Below are 19,950 nucleotides of genomic sequence, written 5' to 3'. Positions count from 1 at the left end.
TCCAACCTGCGGGTCCTGTTTTTATAAAATTATTTGGCACGACCCAGGCCACTCCACACCACTCTATCTATTTTTACCACCGCACCTGCCCATTAAATAGACATACTAGTTATTGTAATGTAAATGAAAACAGGCTTTATTTCAGCCTAAAACTGCATGGAAACCATTAGATATCATCATCCTGTACACTGGCAAAAACATACGCCTATAAACCATAGAAACCTCATGTCATATTAATAAATAGGGGTGCAACGAATCACAAAACTCACGGTAAATAATAACTTTAAAATCTTTATTGTTTAAATTAAATATAATTATTATTTTTAGAGTTACAGAAGTAATTTTCTCTTTGTCTTGGGTTGTTTGATTAACATTAATGGCACAGACTTGAGTAGGTTTATTGAGGTTACTGTCTCTTTAAGACCAAATAGGCACAGACTGGTTTCTGCTTCTAATCTATACACACACTGTAGACATAAACAAATGTTTTTATTAGAAAAAGCATACTTTGGAGATCATTTTGTTAGTATGTGCCCTGTCAAGAACAGAAAGATTTTATGTTTGCTTGCTTTTTGAAACGCATCTCTCCGTGTGTGCACTACTTAGCGCCCTTACGCGTGCGCACACACAGACAGAGGGTGAATTACAAACAGCACAACATAAACAGTTGTCCCACATAAAATTGTTACGTTGTTCTTCATTGCTGTATTCGACAAATGTATTTTAATACACTACAGTATGATACACAGTGACGCAACTCTCTAAAGTTTACACTTCAAGAGTTCTGATCTTTAAAGGGCATAGGGATCATCAATCACGTCTGACTGGAGCTGGACCGGACACATTCAACTGCACGTGCGTTTGTGCGTAAAGTAAACCGCTCATTTTAGCGCCTTTTTGTGGGTAAATTGTTTAAAATCACTTGAATGTTAAAATTTAAACCTTTGAAACACGTTCAAATGATAAACTTTCCCTATTTAAATTTACGTATTAATTTGCGAATCACATGCGAGCCGAACCATGGGTTGTGATCCGTACGGATCAACTCCGATCCGTTGCAGCACTACATAACAATATAGGATAATAATAAAAATTGTAACATTTACAAAGCAGCGTTTGTATTCCTATAAATACCTTCCTATTTAGTTTTTAATGACCCGCCGCAAAGTGACAATTTCTTTCCTCACCACAACCCGACATGCAAATTACCCATGGGACCTGTGGGTTATCATACGACCCGATCACTATTATACATCATCTAAAAGCTTAATAAATAAGCATACATTTATTTATGGTTTGTTGGGATAGTACAATATTTTGCCACATTTATAAAATCTGGAATCGGAGGGTGCCAAATATTAAAACAATACCCTTTAAAGTTGTTCAAATGAAGTCCAGCATCCACTCACAAAAATAAGAGTTGTGATATAATTACAATCGGAAATTTACAAAATATCTTCATGAAATAAGATCTGTACTTAATATCCTGATGATTTTTGGCATAAAAGAAAAAGTGATGATCCATGCAATGTATTTTTGCCTATTACTACAAATATACCTGTGCTACTTAAGACTGGATTTGTGGTCCAGGGTCACATATCACATCCCAAAAGGGTTTGTCCCTTTTGACCCAACACAGGGTTGAAAATAACCCAGCATTTTTGTTTTTTTAGAAAGGATGTAGTCTATTTTCACATTAAAATATCAAACTCGACACTGAAAATGTTTCATGTAATTAATCTGTGATAATCAGTTTCACTCTTTTATGGCTCAAATGCTAAACCCATGCATCCATCATTCAATCGTTTAGGCTAAAATTACTGCAATTTTCATAATTTAAGTAAATTGTTTGTCGCAACACATTCACAGATGTGTTCTGCTGGTGCACATTCAGAGCATATGGTGTTTTATAAACCCACAGACAATAATGCGTATGCTTGTAGTAATTTGGCATATTCCCACGGGGCTGCACCTGCAGACCTCTCCGAGGAATGTTATGGGAACGTTATACTAAGAATGCCACAGTGTTTTCTTAAGTGCAGCTGTGGGAGTGCTCATATTGAGTTTGCATAGCAATAGGGGAGTCTCACAGGAACGTTGCTGCAGTGTTTTGGGAGAAACCTTTGCTGCAAACCTAAGGGAGCCCTGCTATTTCTCTGTTGAGTTTAATGAATTGGTTGCATAGGACAAGGGAAGGATGTAGTGTACTTACAATGCCAAAAGTGCTAATGAAATTGGAGCTCTGGGAAATAATTTACAGTGCTAAATGGTCAAAGAAAAACTGTAAGCATAGTTTTAGCTTTAGGGAAGCACTTGCAATTTCTCTTGAGAACTGTTAGGTGTGTATTTATGGATGGTTTGAGAAAACTATCTCTGACGGTAAGGGAAGAGCAGGTCTTACAGGGTAGATGCTTGGAGAGGAATACTGCTGATCTTCTGCACTGTGTGGGTTAAAAATTATATCTTTCTTAAGCACCTCTCCTCTAGTCATGACTTATTGCATTGCTCTGAATCATTGGATGCATCCCAATTCGAAGGCTGCATCCTCCAAAGGCCGTATTCGAAGGCCAATAAATTCACTGTGCCGAACAAGTTTAAGGTTGTTAAATTTGATATATTGTTGGGAAGTTTAATCTGCTAGCCTGGCTAACACCAGATCAGTCTCATAGAGAATAAGACGTGAAGAACCACATGTTCATTTTCTCGTATTTGAGGAGTGGTTTATGAATGCCCAGAGCAGTTTATTGGGCGCTACAAATGTCTATCAAATGCGTCTGTAGGTAGCTCATAGCAAATCGATGTGTCGCATAGACGTCGTCATGGTCTTGCTGCCTCCTCCCCGTTCTGTGATTGGTTCTCTATGCCGTTTATTGGGTGCTAGGAATGTCTATCAAATGTGTCTGTACGTAGCTCATAGCCAATCGGTGTGTCGCATAGACGTCGTCATCGTCTTGCTGCCTCCTCCCCGTTCTGTGATTGGTTCTCTATGCCGTTTATTGGGTGCTACGAATGTCTATCAAATGTGTCTGTACGTAGCTCATAGCCAATCGGTGTGTCGCATAGACGTCGTCATGGTCTTGCTGCCCCCTCCCCGTTCTGTGATTGGTTCTCTATGCCGTTTATTGGGTGCTACAAATGTCTATCAAATGCGTCTGTACGTAGCTCATAGCCAATCTGTGTGTCGCATAGATGTCGTCATCGTCTTGCTGCCCCCTCCCTGTTCTGTAATTGGTTCCCTATTTCAGGGGAAAAAAGGTCCATAGTTTCCATGCTAGACTTGCAGCGTGAATACATTTCTTGGCTTCATATTTATTATTTAAAGTTTGAAACGTCTCTGCTGTTGTGTCCCAATGACAGGCTCGCTGGGCCGGAACAGCAGGTGATGTAACTTCCAACGAAGGCTAGAAGTCTCATTTTAGTTCGCTTTGTGGACTTGAGAGGCTGCATCGGTTCCCACCTTCAAAGTCTGTGACTTTCGAAGGATCCAGCCTTTGAATTGGGATGCACCCATTAGCATGCATTAACTCAAAGTGACTGTAACACTCATGAGATGTAATTAATTTTTCGATCACTGAGGATTATTATTTTATGGATTTCCAACAAATGAGGTATTTTTTTGCACACAGTAATATGTAAAGTGAGTAGTAAAAAACATTTTCAAAACATTAGTGTACTAAGTTTAAAATCATTTGCAGCATTCTTGCGTATATTTTAACAATTAAACGCATTGTGACCAAGTTATATTGTGTTAGCCTTAGGCTGGTCATTGTTGTTGTTGACACCAGGTGAATGTCTGTTGCTGCGCTCAGTCCCGCCCCTTGATGTCTCCTGCAGGAAGAGGCGTGGGCTACAAACTGACAGAAGTATTCTGCGGTATTCCCTGCGGAAGTTCTGATTGAGCAGTCCGTATACCACGGCGTTCAGACAGGAGTTAAAATACGCCATGAAATAACTCACCACAAACAGCCAATCGGGGACCAAGGGTGCAACACGGGGCGGGTCCACCGCTACAGCCAGGCCGATCAAATTCAACGGCGCCCAGCAGACGGCGAACAGCACGAACACGACGAACATGGTTAGGAAGTGTCGCAGCTCACTCGGACGCAGCCGCGGCTTGACGTCGCTGGTGACTCGCCTCCTTACGCGCAGCACCAGCACCCAAATCCTCAGATAGCAGAACGTAACCACGCCGATGGGAAGCAGAAAATGCACGGTCACCACGGCTATAGTGTAACTCGCACTCGTCGTCTGACTAAAGGTGCACGAATAAACGCGAGGGTCATACGTCAGTGAGCCCAGGGCCAGGTTTGGGAGGATCGCAATGGCGGTAAAGACCCAGACCAGCATCAGCAGTGCCAGGGTTCCCGCCCGGCCGTAGACTCTCTCGTAGGTGTTGGTTTGACAAATGAAGCAGTAGCGGTTGATGGCTATCGCGGTGATGTTGAATATGGAACCGATGACGCTCGCTCCCATCAGGAATCCGCTCACCTTGCACTCCATTTCCCCCGGCAACCAGCCAGCATCCAGCATGGCATGCAAAACCAATGGGTATGGATAGCAAACCACTAGCAGGTCAGCGAAAGCCAGGCTCACGACAAACGCATTACCTGCAGGACACACAAAGAAAAGTCAAACAACAGCATAAAATAAATAATTTGGTGCATTCATGTTACGTTTCTGAAGTGGAAAGAAACGTTACTTTGCCAAACTCGTAATTACACATTAAAATGATATTGACAATTCCAGTTTTACACAAATTACCACGACTTCAGTTAAGATAGCAATAGACTCCGGGGTGGATCTGCACCGCAGGGGCCTCATTTATAAAGCGTGCGTACGCACAAATTTGATCGTGGAAAAATGCTTAGCGCCACGTCAGGGTCTGAGTAGACTACGCACTTTTGCTCGTCCGATTGCTGCAGGTTCTTGAAAATATAAGCCGTTCTTGCTGCTGGAAAAGGATTTAAACATTTACAAATGCTCTTTTATATGTTAATTAGGCATCGTTTAAAGGCGGAAATCTGCCACTGTTCAGCTGCACGCAATTTTAAGCTCATTTGCGATTTATAGATTTCATGTCTGAAAGTGAGGCGTACGCGCGTTTTCTATGCTTATATTCATTTTATAAATCACACGTGCGCGCTTTTGAGGAATGATTGTAAGATCAAATTTAGGACGTTTTCTACGCAGCATTTGATAAATGAGGCCGTTGATCCGGTCCGAAGTCGGCAACTCCGGTACGGATCTGGGGCCTCATTTATAAATTGTGTGTACGCACAGATTTGATCGTAAAGTGTGCGTACGCAGAAATCCACGGCAAAGTCCATATTTATAAAAACTGTCTTTGATGTGGTAAAGTGTTTAGTGCCACATCAGTGTCTGAGCAGATGTACCGACTTTTGGAAAATAAGCCATTCTTGCTACTCGAAAATGATTTAAACATTGACAGGTGATCTTTTATATGTCAATGACATTAATTACAGTAGGTGTCATTTAAAGGCGGAAATCGGCAACTGTTCAGCTGCGCACAATTTCAAGCTCAGTTGCGATTTATAGATTTCATGTCTGAAGTGAGGCGTACGCAAATTTTTTTATTTGTACATTCATTTTATAAATCACGTGTGCACTTTTTAGAAATGATTGTAAGATACAGTTTAGGACGTTTTCTACACAGCATTTTCTAAACAAGGGTTGATCTAGTCCGTAGTCGTCAAATTTGATCGTAAAGTGTGCATACGCAAAAATCCACGGCAAAGTCCATATTTATAAAACCTTCGTCTTTTGACGTGGAAAAGTGTTTAGCGCCATGTCAGGGTCTAAGCAGATGTACGCACTTTTGCTTGTCCGATTCCTGCAGGTTTTTGGATAATAAGCCATTCTTGCTACTTGAAAATGATTTAAACATTGACAGGTGATCTTTTATTTGTCAATGACATTAATTAGGCGTCGTTTAAAGGTGAAAATCTGCAACTGTTCAGCAGCGCAAAATTTTAAGCTCATTTGCGATTTATAGATTTCATGTCTGAAGTGAGGCGTATGTGCATTTTTTTACGCGTACATTCGTTTTATGAATCACGTGTGCCCTTTTTAGAAATGATTGTAAGATACAATTTAGGACGTTTTAAACGAGGCCCTTGATCTAGGTCGAAGTCATCAGCTCCGGTACGGATCTGGGGCCTCCTTTATAAAGAGTGCATACGCACAAATTTGATCGTAAAGTATGCGTACGCAGAAATCGACGGCAAAGTCCATATTTATAAAAACTTCGTCTTTTGACGTGGAAAAGTGCTTAGCGCCACGTCAGGGTCTGGGCAGACGTACGCACTTTTGCTTGTCCGATTCCTGCAGGTTTTTGGGAAATAAGCCATTCTTGCTGCTCGAAAATGATTTAAACATTGACAGGTGATCTTTTATATGTCAATGACATTAATTAGGCGTCATTTAAAGGTGGAAATCTGCAACCGGTCAGTTGCGCACATTTCAAGCTCATTTGCGATTTATAGATTTCATGTCTAAAGTGAGGCGTACGAGCATTTTTTTTTATGTGTACATTCGTTTAATGAATCACGTGTGCGCTTTTTAGAAATGATTGTAAGATACAATTTAGGACGTTTTCTACACAGCATTTTCTAAACGAGGCCCTTGATCTAGTCCAAAGTCGTGAGCTCCGGTACGGATTTGGGGCCTCATTTATAAAGTGTGCATATGCACAAATTTGATCGTAAGGTGTGCATACGCAAAAATCCACGGCAAAGTCCTTATTTATAAAAACGTTGTCTTTTGTCAATGACATTAATTAGGTGTCATTTAAAGGTGGAAATCTGCAACTGTTCAGCTGTGCGCAATTCCCAGCTCATTTGCGATTTATAGATTTCACGTCTGAAGTGAGGCGTACGCATGTTTTCTATGTGTACATTCGTTTTTATATATCACATATGCGCGCTTTTGAGAAATTATTGTAAGATCAAATTTAGGATGTTTTCTAGGCAGCATTTTATAAATGTGGCCCCTGATCTGGTCCGAAGTCTGCTAATCCGGTACAGAAACGTTTGCCCCGGGGTCTACTGCTTTTAAAAATAAAAGCAACCAACCAATCATTGACCAATCAGTCAGCTGGTCAAAAATGATGTGGCAAAATCAGTAAGGCCCACACATACACACGAGTCCAATAAATGATAAAAAAGAAAAAATTAACTGCAGTCTTCACATCACTTGTGTGTAAGGACACCGGTGGGTTCACATCAAGTTCCAAGCCATTAGACGGAGTGTAGTACACCGGAGTTCACCTCTACAGAGGATATGCTTGCGTGTTTGTGGCTAGTTTACCAGTGCATGTTAGGTCTGCATGTGTTTGTGTGTTGGTTTGTTCAATCAGGTTGTATTTCCATTTTATTGCTTAGTAAATTTAGTCCTCGAAACATACCCTGCAAGCAATTTTGCATTTTAAAGACATCTAATAGCCATCAAAACACAGCCCAAACATCTAAGCTGAAAATTGCATTCAATACAATAAAAATTCAGGTCTACACATAAAAGACCATTTAAGATGAACGTTCCTCATCCATCATTAATTATTTCTCTCCTCATTTTGTCTTTTGGGTCTGTCAGTGTCTGCTGTCGATTTCTGTAGGCGTATTCTGATCCTGTTTTCCTCTGGCTTACACTTCATTTCACCTTGCCTCTTTTCACTCTTTTCTCACTAGAAGATTAAAAGGAAAGTAAAGTATCTCTAGAGCTGGACGCGTTTAATTGGATTGTCGAAAGTCCTATTAAGAGAGAAATTAGGTGTAATCTATTGATCAGAAACTAGTCCATATATATATATCTAAACCACAACACACACAAGATACAAGTTACATTTTTTATTTTGTTTCAAATCATAGTTGAACAGATCGTGGGCAGATGACACGCTGACTGCAGAAGTCGTCATGCAAGTGATGTTAAACTTTTAATGACTATTCATCCAAGTTTCAAAAGTGCAAGACGTCTGAAATGAATAAACAAACACAAAGTATTTAGAATACATGCATCATTTCATAGCATTTAAATTAACTTGGGATTGAATTTATATCTGTATACAGTAGCTATCTGCTTTGTGTATGCAGTGTTTGATTGCTCGCTACAATATCAAAATTGACAGCTACAAATAGATTTGCACAGTGCGTTTTTCACTACAGTACCTCTCTCTCATGACAGGTTTTGTACACACGCCCGTGGCATCAGTCGCGGCCCTCCACTGTGACTTTCATACCCGTTCACTTTCCTGCGACTTGGCAGTGTGCCTCGCAGCTGACACAAAACAATGGCACTGATATATGTTAGGATATATCAGTGCAGGATGTTTGAAAATTAAGGCAGTTAAAACATGCTTTTTAGAATAAGCCCTGTCCAGAAAAACTGCCCCAAAGTTTATGGGGCAGTTTCCTGGACAGGGTTTAGATTAAGCCAGTAACTTACTGTATAGATTCAAATGAATATTAAACAATAAGTCTTTATCTTTACAGAATAAAACTAAAATACCAGCCTCATGCAAATAACAGAAAAAGGTTGATGGGGATTTCTGATTCCCAGAACATTGTGCATGAGTCTGTTTTATTTTACTTTTTGCCAGTAAATAACGTAAATTTATATCTACAGTAACGTACGTTCACACGGGGGGAAAGCGTTAACGCTTGACGGAAGGCTTGTCTGAAGCATAGCCAATTACAGTGGCCGCAACACATGCTCCGGTCTTCCATAAACGTAATTGGCTGGCTCTGCATAGGTTATTTGCATAAGGCGATCTGATTAGCTGACGCACGCGTTGCCGCTTGAAAAGTTGAGCTGACGCAAGCAACGCCACTGACACGGCTCGACGGATACACAATTCAGTTCGGCAACACATGACGTCACCCATTAAAAGTAAATGGGAAGCGTTAACGCTTACGACCCGTGTAAATGTAAGTTACTGGAAAACAGCTGCATAACTACAGCAAAAATGTGTACAGTGTATTGAGATAAAACAATGGCACTGATATATTTTAAAGAGCATCAATTTCATTGCTAAAAACAACGTTGTTTTCTGTATTTGGAATAATACAATGTGTTTGTGTGGTTTATGGCTAAAAAACATATTTTCCATGTACCGTACATTTTTGTAGCTGCAGATTTCGCTCTCTTCCTGAAACGCACGGATTTGAAAAGCTCTGTGTCCCTGATTGGCCAGCTAATCTGTACGTTGTGATTGGCCTGAATAACTCTGACCTCAGCCGGAAACATTATGCTCCTTACCATGTTTGAAAGACTCATTCACAATGCAATACAGGTGTTAAAGGTGCTCTAAGCGAATTCACGCGTTTTAGACCATAAAACATTTTTTGTTACATACAGCAAACATCTCCTCACTATCTGTTTGCTGCAAACTGTAAAAAAATGCGATCTCAGACAGCCCAGGCTCCACAAACTGCAATAAAACACAGTGGCCAAACCCAGCGCCACGAAACATAACAAAGTGTTCCAGCCAGTAAAGGACAAGAAGGATTTGGGGGTTGGGCAGGTTCATAAAAGCACGGAAGGAGTTTGCTACGCTCCGTTTGTTTGAAAACAGTTCAAACATCAACAAAAAGTGACGTCTCGCAGATTCGCTTAGAGCGCCTTTAACTTACAGGCTGTGAGTCTGATTTATGATAATGTCGATGAATTATGATAATGTCGGTCTTGTCTACATCACCAATCCCAGGAAGTAAACTGTTGACTACAATCCATGTGTTTGTTCGAAGAAAAGAGATTTACGTCGGAGATGATAACTCGCGTCATCGTTTATTTTTGGGTTTGTACCTTCTGCATATCGTTAACATGTACTAATACACACTTACACACCAAAGGAAATGTAAAAACATGAATCGAACAATAGGGGCTCTTTAAGATATGCCAGTGCAAGCTGTTTTCAGTTAAAACAATGCATTTTTCCGGGACTAGACTTAAGCCCCGTCTGGGAAACCGCCTCTATATCTATACACAGCATATGTATGACCATAAATTATGGGGTATTTTGAAATGTAACTGCTGTTGCTTTGAGAAGAAATCCAACATAGCGCACAGCCATGGTTGTCGTTGACCCTTAAGGGGCCGTGTACACCAAAGCGTTTAAACGCGGCTGAAAGCGGCAGGCAGATGCCAACTGTAGGCCCTTGCCAGCTTTTTTAACTGAGCGCTTTGGTGCTGTGGTACTTCTGCTTTGTTTATCAATCGTTGAACAATGCGCTGGTTGGTTGTTGTGATATTTGTCCCGCCCCTCCACTGTGATATGAAGTGAAGTGACATTGACAAGCTAAGCTGTTCACCCAAAGTTGAAATTTTTGGAACTCTTGGCATTCAGCGATGAGCGCGGAAAAAACGCAGAGTGCCGGCACTAAGCGTGGACAAAAGTGGCCGACTGCTGCCGTTTTCGAAAAGCATGGCGCTATTATTGCATACAATTAAAAACATACGCCAGCCAAGGGCCAGCTTAAGGTTAAATAAGACCTAATTGAAAACTGTATTAAAAGGATCATGAGTAATAAAAATGGTCTTTTGACAAATTAGATTTGATTATACTATAAAAAAGTTTTATTCAGAGCATTTTTGAGTGCAAATTTTGTTTTGGTTGTGCAAAAAACTACTAATGTTGTAAATGGACCCAAGACAATGAAATCACTTTATAAAGCATGTCATGATCTCGAGTCTCCTGAGTTATGAAAGGACCTCTGAGCACAGTCTTCCTCAGGGTCATCCCATCTCATGCAAACCATACACTTACAAAGCTTTTAATTAACAGTAACATAACAAAGAAGCATGCACGCACAACAACACACACTTAATGACAGCAATGAAGTGTAGTGCTTAGTCAACATGAGCGCTAATTAAATCTCTAATGACCCTACACTAACAAGGTCTTCACTAACTCAATCATTCTTTCATAGGGTAAAAACTGAGTGCTCTGCCACAATAGCACGTCTCTTCTTCACCTACCTTACTGTGTGTGTTTAAGATAAATAAATGGGAGTATAAAGTGCCTCGTGTTATAGCAACAAAATCCCAGGTGACTTGTAATCTCTTGGCATCAATAATCCTGTATCAGAGGAAATTTTAGTGGGTGTGAATGTGGGTTTGTGTAAAGGGTAAAATAATTACTCCGGCCTCACACATACACACAAATGCAGAACAGACAATTTTTGTCTTTGTCAGCTCTATAGGTCACATTACATTGTGCGTTGCTGACGTTGACAGTCTGCAGTGACACTGATGCCAGTTTTGAATGACCTTTACCACTTCGACCTCTACGGTTTTCGAATCCACCCAATGCGTATAGCTCTGAACTCTGACCTCTCCATCTGATGCTATTCTATGAAAATAAAAGGTTGATACTAAAGATGCACAATACAAAATTTCTTTGCCAATACCGCATCATTACTTAAAATGACATCTGCAGATACTGATAAATACTGAAATTTTGACCCCAATGTTAAAAGCATTTTCATGTTGTAGCAAGCTAAAGACGTAGCATGCACAGAATAAACAAAGGTCCTGGTGATTTCTTAATAAATTGCAGACATAAAACATTGTTTAAGTTTTTAAAAGTGTGCATCAAGGGCACACATCAACAGAAAAGGGGGCACCCATGAGCACCCTTCTGAAACCTGAAATAACAAATCGGACACCCTACAGTCTTTCACAAGTCCAAATGAAGTGCGCCATTTGGGACGCAGGCAAACCTGTTTTATAAATAATAATGCTTTCAAATCTTCCAGTAAACAAGTTGTACAGTATGTAATACTCTACACGAAGATCTTGAAGATAGATTTGTGCTATTTAAATTTATAAAATGGTTTACAAACGATACATATGAGAATTTGCCATTCTTAATGTTTAACGTAGTTGTGTCAACAGCCTGGTTTCACTGTTAAAGGCGGGGTACACGATCTCTGAAAGTCAATGTTGATATTTGAAATCACCAAAACAAACACGCCCCTACCCCAATAGAATCTAGACCTGCTTTTGATAGGCCTGTCCCACACATACGCAACCCAGGCAACGATGTCGGTTAGTAGACACGCCCCTTACTACTGATTGGCTACAAGTGTGTTTTGGTACTTGGCCCGAAAAATCATGCACCCCCCTTTAATACGTAGTATTAATACGCAACTTTCAAAAACACAAAACATATTTTTGTATGTTTAAATAGATGCTAAAGCGTACAAAGTAGACGTATTTGCAACATTTAATCCTACCATTATTACTACAAAATGTATACCATAAAGATTGCTGTATAATTTCCAGCAATTTTAACCATTTTATCGATAATGTTACCACCCAGCCCCAAACCTTACCCTAAACCCAAACCCTTTTTATACAAAAATGTAAAAAATTTAATGTATTTTTAATAGCATCTTTTTTATAGCACACATGACCCACAGTGCTGAGAACTAGGGCCTTATTCTGCATACGCACAGATTTGATCGTAAAGTCTTTTTTTATAAAAAAAACTGTCTTTGACGTGGATAAATGCTTTGCGCCACATCAGGGTCTGAGCAGACGTACGCACTTTTGCTTGTCCGATTGCTGCAAGTTTTTGCCATTCTTGCTGCTCGTAAAGGGTTTAAACATTGACAGACACTCTTTTATATGTCAGTAACATTAATTAGGCATCATTTAAAGGCGGAGATCTGAAACTGCTCAGCTGCGCAGAAGTTCAAGATCATTTGAGATTTATATGTTTCACATCTGAAAGAAAGGGGTATGTGCATTTTCTGTGCGTACGTTCGTTCGTTATGAATCACACGTATGCATTTTTGATAAATGATCGCAAGATCAAATGTAGGATGGTTTCTATGCAGCATTTTATAAATGGGGCCCCTGGAGGCTTCAAGATCGCTGGATAAAGGGCTAAATTTGGATCTGTTCCTTGCAACCATATGAATTTTAAAGGTGACATAGAATGATTGAACGGGGTATTTATCATTGTTCTGTGATGTGACATGTCGACAATTTTTTTTGTTTGGGTCTGTAATGCCTTAGAAGCTTCCTAAAAACCTCTCTCAGATAGCTCTATTAGGGTGGGCGATTTTAAACAAGTGGTTTTGCACCTATTTGGCTCCCCCTACTTGTAATCTCATTACTGATTGGCTGACTTTGCTGCCACTCAAAAAATGTAGCCAATTATTTTAAAGTGGAAGGGCAGTTAGATGCCTGTGATGTCATAAGCATCAGTTTTTCAGATTGGGCTGGTTTCTGGCTGACATTTCTAAAAGAGGAATTTTTAAGAGACTGAGATGTTTAGCATGTCTAGCACTTTTTGTATGCTCGTGAATGCGGGTAGACTACCATTATTCAGCAAAGACAAGGTAAAAATGTTTTTTTATTCTCTGTCCCTTTTAAATGTGGATTATAGCGAATGAATATACATACACACACACATATCTTTATAAAATTAACTTAACATTTATGTTGTGCTTTGGTGTAATTATTGTTGCATAGGAGAAAACGCCTTTTGTGTGTTATGGCAAACAAACAAAATATTACAAAATGGTTAAATGTTATTAATTTTTTCGTTTTAATGTGTTTTCTCGTTTAATATTATGCAATTCTCTGAAAGTCATGAACATTTCATTCGATAAATGACTAAACTGTCTTAATGCCCCTCTGTCTTAAACTGTCTTAAAGTCACCAATGCCCCTGACTTTAATATTTATAAATAGGAATATGTAAAAATGTGTACATCTGTAAAGCTGTTAATACGTAATAATTAGCATGTTTCAGTGTGAATTAAAACGTAAGTAAATGTACGTATGGTACAACCACACTTTAAATAAAAATACACACGTATTCTCACGAGATTTTAAAGCTCTAAAATGCATTGAAGATATCAACAGATTACATATAAGATATAAAGATATCAAGTCCAGCGAATGAGAGCTTTGATTTCGTGAAACAAAACTGTCAACATCTGATGCTGATTCACTTCTGAATTAAAATCTGAAAGTATGACAACACAACCCAATATCACGCAAATACGTGACTATTTCACATATGGACCAACGTGAAAATGACACGTTTTGCCGGTTTTGAACGTGAGCATGTCACGTTTTCTGTTTGTGTCACTTTCACGTTTTGGTTACTCAACTTTTTTGTCCTAATTTCTTACCATTGTCGCTTCGGTTTAGGGTTAGATTTGCATAAAATGACATCCTTACCTAAACAAACTCTAACCCCAACGTCAGGCGACAATTGGTTAAAGTTTAGAAAATATAAAAGAATAAGTCTTGTATCTTTTTTTTTATAAACCAATACTTAAAGTGACAAATACTTAAAGTGACATATAACACAAGCACCAAATCTAACCCTAAACCGAAGCGAAAATGGTTTGAAAACAGGACAAAAAAGTTGAGCAACCAAAACGTGAAAATGACACAAACAGAAAACGTGACATGCTCACGTTCAAAACCGGCAAAACGTGACATTTTCACGTTGGTCCATACGTGAAATAGTCACGTATTTGCGTGATATAGGGTTGGACAACAGTATGTATTAGATTTGGTAATGTGGATCAATTCTCATGTAAATAAATGTTTAAAGGATATTTTCACATAAACACGAAACTTGAAACTTGCAGGAATTATTAAAAGCGTGTAATGTCAGCACTGCCGTGACAAATTTCAGGTCCTGCTATCTGCTCCCTTAGTTAATCTGGACACAGCTCACGGCAGGCATATAAAAGAATGAAAATGTCATCACTTCAGTACTCCAACACTTCGGTGTATCCTTAATGAAAATTAATCGCCACCGGTTAAAGTGAAAGGTGCAGTCAAGTGTGAAAGACGCATATACACACCGAGACAAAAACACAACATTTCTCACATGGCCTTTGAGCATCTATGCCTATACACAACACAAGCTCATCATTCTATACAAGATGCTGAATGTCACCTTGTGTTATACACACACAAGCAGATTCAATTTTAACATTAACTACATATAACAGCAGTTTTGGGACTTTAACGGAGATAGAGTTTGTTTGAGGAAAAAGATTAAAAGACAGAAATGTCCTTTGTTTTTTTATCTGTCTTTAGCCATCTCTGTGTTTTAAATTAGGGCATGGTTGTGCTTGTAAACAGGCACACTAGCGCAATGACCATGGCTTTAATACAGTAATGGGATGATGCCACATGCACGTTTCAAGATAAGAAAATGTCAAAAACCTCCAAAGACAGAATGACATGCATAGAAATTCATCCACTTTCACATTACTGATGACTATTACAGTACATAGCCGACATATCAAACTCTGACATATAAAAGCCCTAACAAATGCTTTGACAGCCTGTCTGTTTAGAGATATTGCCGTTCAAATCAATGTTTACTCACTATATCTCTTTCATGTCTTACCCCCATCGACAGCTTTTCATGTGCTCCACTGAACAGCAGACCAAATGCATTCGCACCATGTCTGCCATCAACCTTAATAATTTTTTGCCCCGTCGGTCTTTGAAATCACAAAAGACAGGAACAACATCACATTATCAGCACTTCTAGACAATTTATAAGAACAATGGGATTTGGTAATATCTCTCTGTCTATATCATTATTTTGTTTTTTCATTCTTTCACTTATGTCTTACCTTCTTGCTTGTCTCGGCTTTTATGAATAAATCACAGATTATTTTTGTGTCTAAAATTAATCTCTATTACTGCTTTATATACTCCAGCCAGACATCATAAACTTAAAACATGGAAGCACTGCCAGGGTATAAAAATGCAAATGAAGATTCATAAATCGAAACCACATGGCCCTTAATATTATCGAATGAGGTGCTAAATAGTAAAATCACTATTCGGAGTGGATTAAGCTGGAATTGATTTGCATTTTCGCTTTGTATTGCAAACACACACAGGCAAGAGTACATGCAATTGCATTTCAGAAAAACATTTCCACAGTCATCACATCGTTTTAACAACAAATGCTTATAGAATTGAGCAAACACATGCACACAACTATGCTTCATAAACAGTCTATACTTTGTGATTCACGAGTTCATATTTTCTGCCTTCAAATGTCTGTTAATATATCACTGTCAGTTTGCCTGGAGTGCCCCATCATTATTCTCCGGCTCGCAGACTGTCTTTGATATCTGTGTGTGTTATGTAACGTCAAAGCCTACTGTGTATATTAAACATATATTATTTTAGGTCAAGCTTTGAACGCTCTGTTGTTTTGCTTGAATGAATGATAAATTAATGAATGAATGTCAATATGCTTTGTCTGGTTTCTTAAGCTAATAAAAATAGCTTTAAAAAATGCTGGGTTGGTCAAATATAAACATTTTCTGGATTAATTTATCACAGCGGATGGGTTTGTCTCTTTTTGTACAATGAGCAGTGCCAGGCGGTGACTTCTTTTATTGAGGGCGCTCGATGCGAAGTTCGTCACAACATGTATGTAGCCCGTCGTGTGTGGTTCGTAATTTCAAAATATGTGTTCTGCGCGTCGAGTGATCCTGTGTGCATCACGTGTCTTGTCAAAATAAGTGCCTGCTGCAGATGCGTCTAAGGGGTTTATGATAAAAGAGACGCTCGCGTTTGCCAGATGCTCGCATAATCTCATCAGAGTTTACTGTTAAGTAAGTGTCTTACGTGTATTTTGTGAATGTGAGCGTCTCTTTTATCATAAACGGTCTAGAGGCATGTGCAGCAGGCACTTATTTTGACAAAACACGTGATGCACATAGTGAACATGACACAACAAACACATACTTTGAAAACACGACCAACACACATGACCCTCCGAACACTTATTTTGAATTTGCGCCCCTCGTATAAACAGTCACGGGCCGCCACTGACGATGAGTAGGGCTGGATAATATACAGAAATGGGTGAAATATCGAAAATGTGCATATGGCAATATGCATATCGAAATAGTTTGCAATAATGAGTGCTTGTTTGTACTTTGATATGTGAAAGATGATTAATGATCAGAAAGAATTTAAAATGTGTTTCTTATATGATTTTCAGTGTTTAAATATTTGAATAAGTATACATTAATTTCACAAACTTAAAGCATTGTTTAGTTATTTAATTACTTTAATTTTTATTCAATATCATGCAGCCCTAACAATGGATACACAGAAAGACAAACAAGCAAAACCATTACTGTTACTAAAATGTAAAAAAGGAAAGATTAAATCATATAAAAGAAAAATATTAAAGTGCAGGGTAAGTTCAGCAGTTTCAAGAAGCTTTTATAAAAATGATCATGTGTTTAATTGACTCATTAGGAATTAACTACCTATTAGTGTTCAAATAGCCAAGTTTTGTCATCTGGACGTTAAAAATACTTAAGGCACTTTTATATCGTACTGAAAAGCCTCGTGATCTTATCCAGTCATTCATGCACAAGTCATATTGCACGTGAATGGTCGCATTCGGCGTGAATGGAGCTGCACTCGATTCTTAAATTTCTCAGTTTGGCACGTGAAGCGTTTAACAGTAGCCTATTAATGACCCTCGCATGAGTCATACGAGCTAAATCCTGTCTCACAGCTGTACCAGCTTGTTAAAGATGAACATTCACTATATGAGAGGCTATTTAATATGAGCTTTAAGTTCCGACTTTTCATTGGTGGTCTAACCTGCCACGCGCGTCTTTGGTCATTGCGCGTATTTGTATAGGATCTCGAGAAATACGCGTAATTAGCTAAATTAAAAGTGCACTCCGAGTTGTTTAAAATCAATGGTTGGGTAAAATATTAATGAGTTACATACATTACCTTAGCCTATACACATAATTGTCCACATCTGACCCAGCCATGGGTTGAAGCAACCCAGCATACAGTACTATTTGCGCGTCTTGGAACGTGGTTGATTGCGTTGCGCTCAGTTCAGCTGTTTTAAACCCAATAACCTTACTGTGTGAACAGTCCCTTTAACGCACAAACACGCATGGGCACACAGCTGTAAACGCAAAAATCATGCACTTTATTTTCAGTTGGAAAAATAGCGCGCGCGCGTAAACTCACCCGCGTTTCTCAGTTTCCTATTTCTGAGCACCGAGATGATGACCAGCACGTTTCCGAGCACATCCACTACGCTCGTGAAGATCAGCACGCTGGCCAGCACCGTGACGACCCACACCGGCCGCGCGCCCGCTCCGGTTCCCCACGCGCGACCGTCCCCGATATCCGACCCGTTCCTGATGATGGAGACATTCTCGGGCATGTCGAACAAACTTCACCATGTAACGAAGAACGGTGTTTTTTTTTCTCACGGAGCTGTTTCCATCATCATCTTCCTTAACGACTCACAAGCCCACATGTCTTATATTCTCAAACAGCTTTTGGATGCTCGGTGTCCGGTTTTGTTTCCCCATAAACGTGTCATATAAAACACAGACGTCCCGCCCGGTTCTTCTTCTTCTTCTGACTGATGAATCATATATTCAACTTTTTCATGATGGTCCCGCTCATGAAGATCTCCACGTCGCGAGCTCTTCAAAGTCACTCAGGGTGACAGCGCGTGCTGGTCTCGAGCTCCTCTGAGCTATGTGTGCCTGTGGCGTGCGCTCTGGTATTTCCCATTGATCGGTAACCTGAAAGAACGCGCAGGTGTGCGTTTACTCCTCCTTAAATTCTTCCTCTTCTTTTGCGTTCAGCACCACATTGACGCTCCGGCGGTTACCAGATATATAGAGACCCCCCCCCCCAAAAAAAAAAACCTGTCAAACGTGCACGCGTTATTTCGCGTATGCCCAGCAAGTCAGACCTACTTATTTATTAATTCAGTGTCGGTGGCGACAGAATCAAATCCGGTTTTATATACACGCCCAAGGAACGTAATCTTTGTGAATGGGATGACAGGGTTTTGACACCATAGTGTCGTTTAAAAAACTCGTTATAACTCGTGTATAATTCATCTACTTTTGTTGTGCGTTTGAGCTGCCGTTAAACGAGAAAATTAAACGTATATGATGATTTACAAGTCAGTAATTTGGGGTTTTCCTCCGTTCAAAGCGATTCCCTCAGCGAGCCTCAACGCGAGTCGCGATGGAGCGCGCTTTCCGCCTGGTGCGCGTGAGTTTTCGGTCACCTCAAATTAAACGGCGGCTGGAGAGACGGCGCTCCTTGGACTTGTCACAGACAAGCCCGAAACCTGTGTGTGCGCGAGCACCCGCCACCGCTGCCCCGTGCACTTTCGCGCTTGGAGCCCCCGCGTGCGTCTGAACTTGCTCTGAGAGCGCGCAAGTGCACGTGAGGGCGTCCTGTTATAAATCACGCGGTTGATTTTAAACGTCTCGCAGCTTTTACACTGATTACACCCCAGTTTGTTGACTAAAATAAATGTAATTAAACTACCCAAAGACTAGTAATTATTAGCGTAAAATAATATACTTTAATTTATTTAAATCATTAAATATCACAACTGTATGTAAGTGGAAGAATTAAATTTTTTTGAGATTGAATATTATAATGATTAATTATGACTATTAAGAGGTTTGTTTTTATTTAAAATACACTATATAGCAGTGATAGATGGTATTCATGTGCATAATTTGGTAATTCACAATCTGTTCAATTTTAAAATACTTTTACCTCCAACCAAACATAAGACAGCAATATAAAACATGTGTAGGCTGATTTCATTCCAACAGGCCCAACACAGTACCAGTGAAGTGTTTGGGAATCACAAAGTTACGCAATTATAAATATAGCCTTTTTAGCATGTCAAGACATTTCATTGGATGACCTTTAACCTACCTCTATCATGCAAAACAGATAGGAGCCAAAGTGAGAGATGGTAGAGAAGTATAATTCATTTAAGATGAACAGGGTTTATGTCCTTGTGCAGAGCGGTGGCCCAATCCACCCCAATTTCGCATCACGTCTGCCAGGATCTGCCCTGCCAGGCACTCACTGAGACATACATACACATACAGTCAGAGAG

General features: G+C 39.6%; 1 protein-coding gene and 1 long non-coding RNA gene across 2 annotated transcripts in view; one reads left to right on the top strand and one right to left on the bottom strand.

Annotated features, from left to right (window-relative positions):
• LOC129438545 (uncharacterized) overlaps positions 1-3,964 on the top strand; it is a 45,460-nt gene extending 41,496 nt beyond the window's left edge. The window contains exon 6 of the long non-coding RNA XR_008642640.2: positions 3,835-3,964. This is a non-coding gene — a long non-coding RNA (uncharacterized lncRNA). The remainder of the gene's footprint in view (positions 1-3,834) is intronic.
• Positions 1,149-19,286, bottom strand: mtnr1ba (melatonin receptor type 1Ba). The gene is made up of 2 exons (XM_055197307.2): positions 18,030-19,286; positions 1,149-4,607 (listed from the first exon to the last, which is right to left on the bottom strand). The coding sequence occupies exons 1-2, from the start codon at positions 18,226-18,228 to the stop codon at positions 3,739-3,741; spliced, it is 1,068 nt and encodes a 355-aa protein (XP_055053282.1). The 5' UTR covers positions 18,229-19,286; the 3' UTR covers positions 1,149-3,738.
• Between the last annotated feature and the right edge of the window lie 664 nt (positions 19,287-19,950).

Source organism: Misgurnus anguillicaudatus, chromosome 24 (assembly GCF_027580225.2).
Source record: "Misgurnus anguillicaudatus chromosome 24, ASM2758022v2, whole genome shotgun sequence".
NCBI lineage: Eukaryota > Metazoa > Chordata > Actinopteri > Cypriniformes > Cobitidae > Misgurnus > Misgurnus anguillicaudatus.
This window is presented reverse-complemented; position numbering and strand designations above follow the sequence as displayed.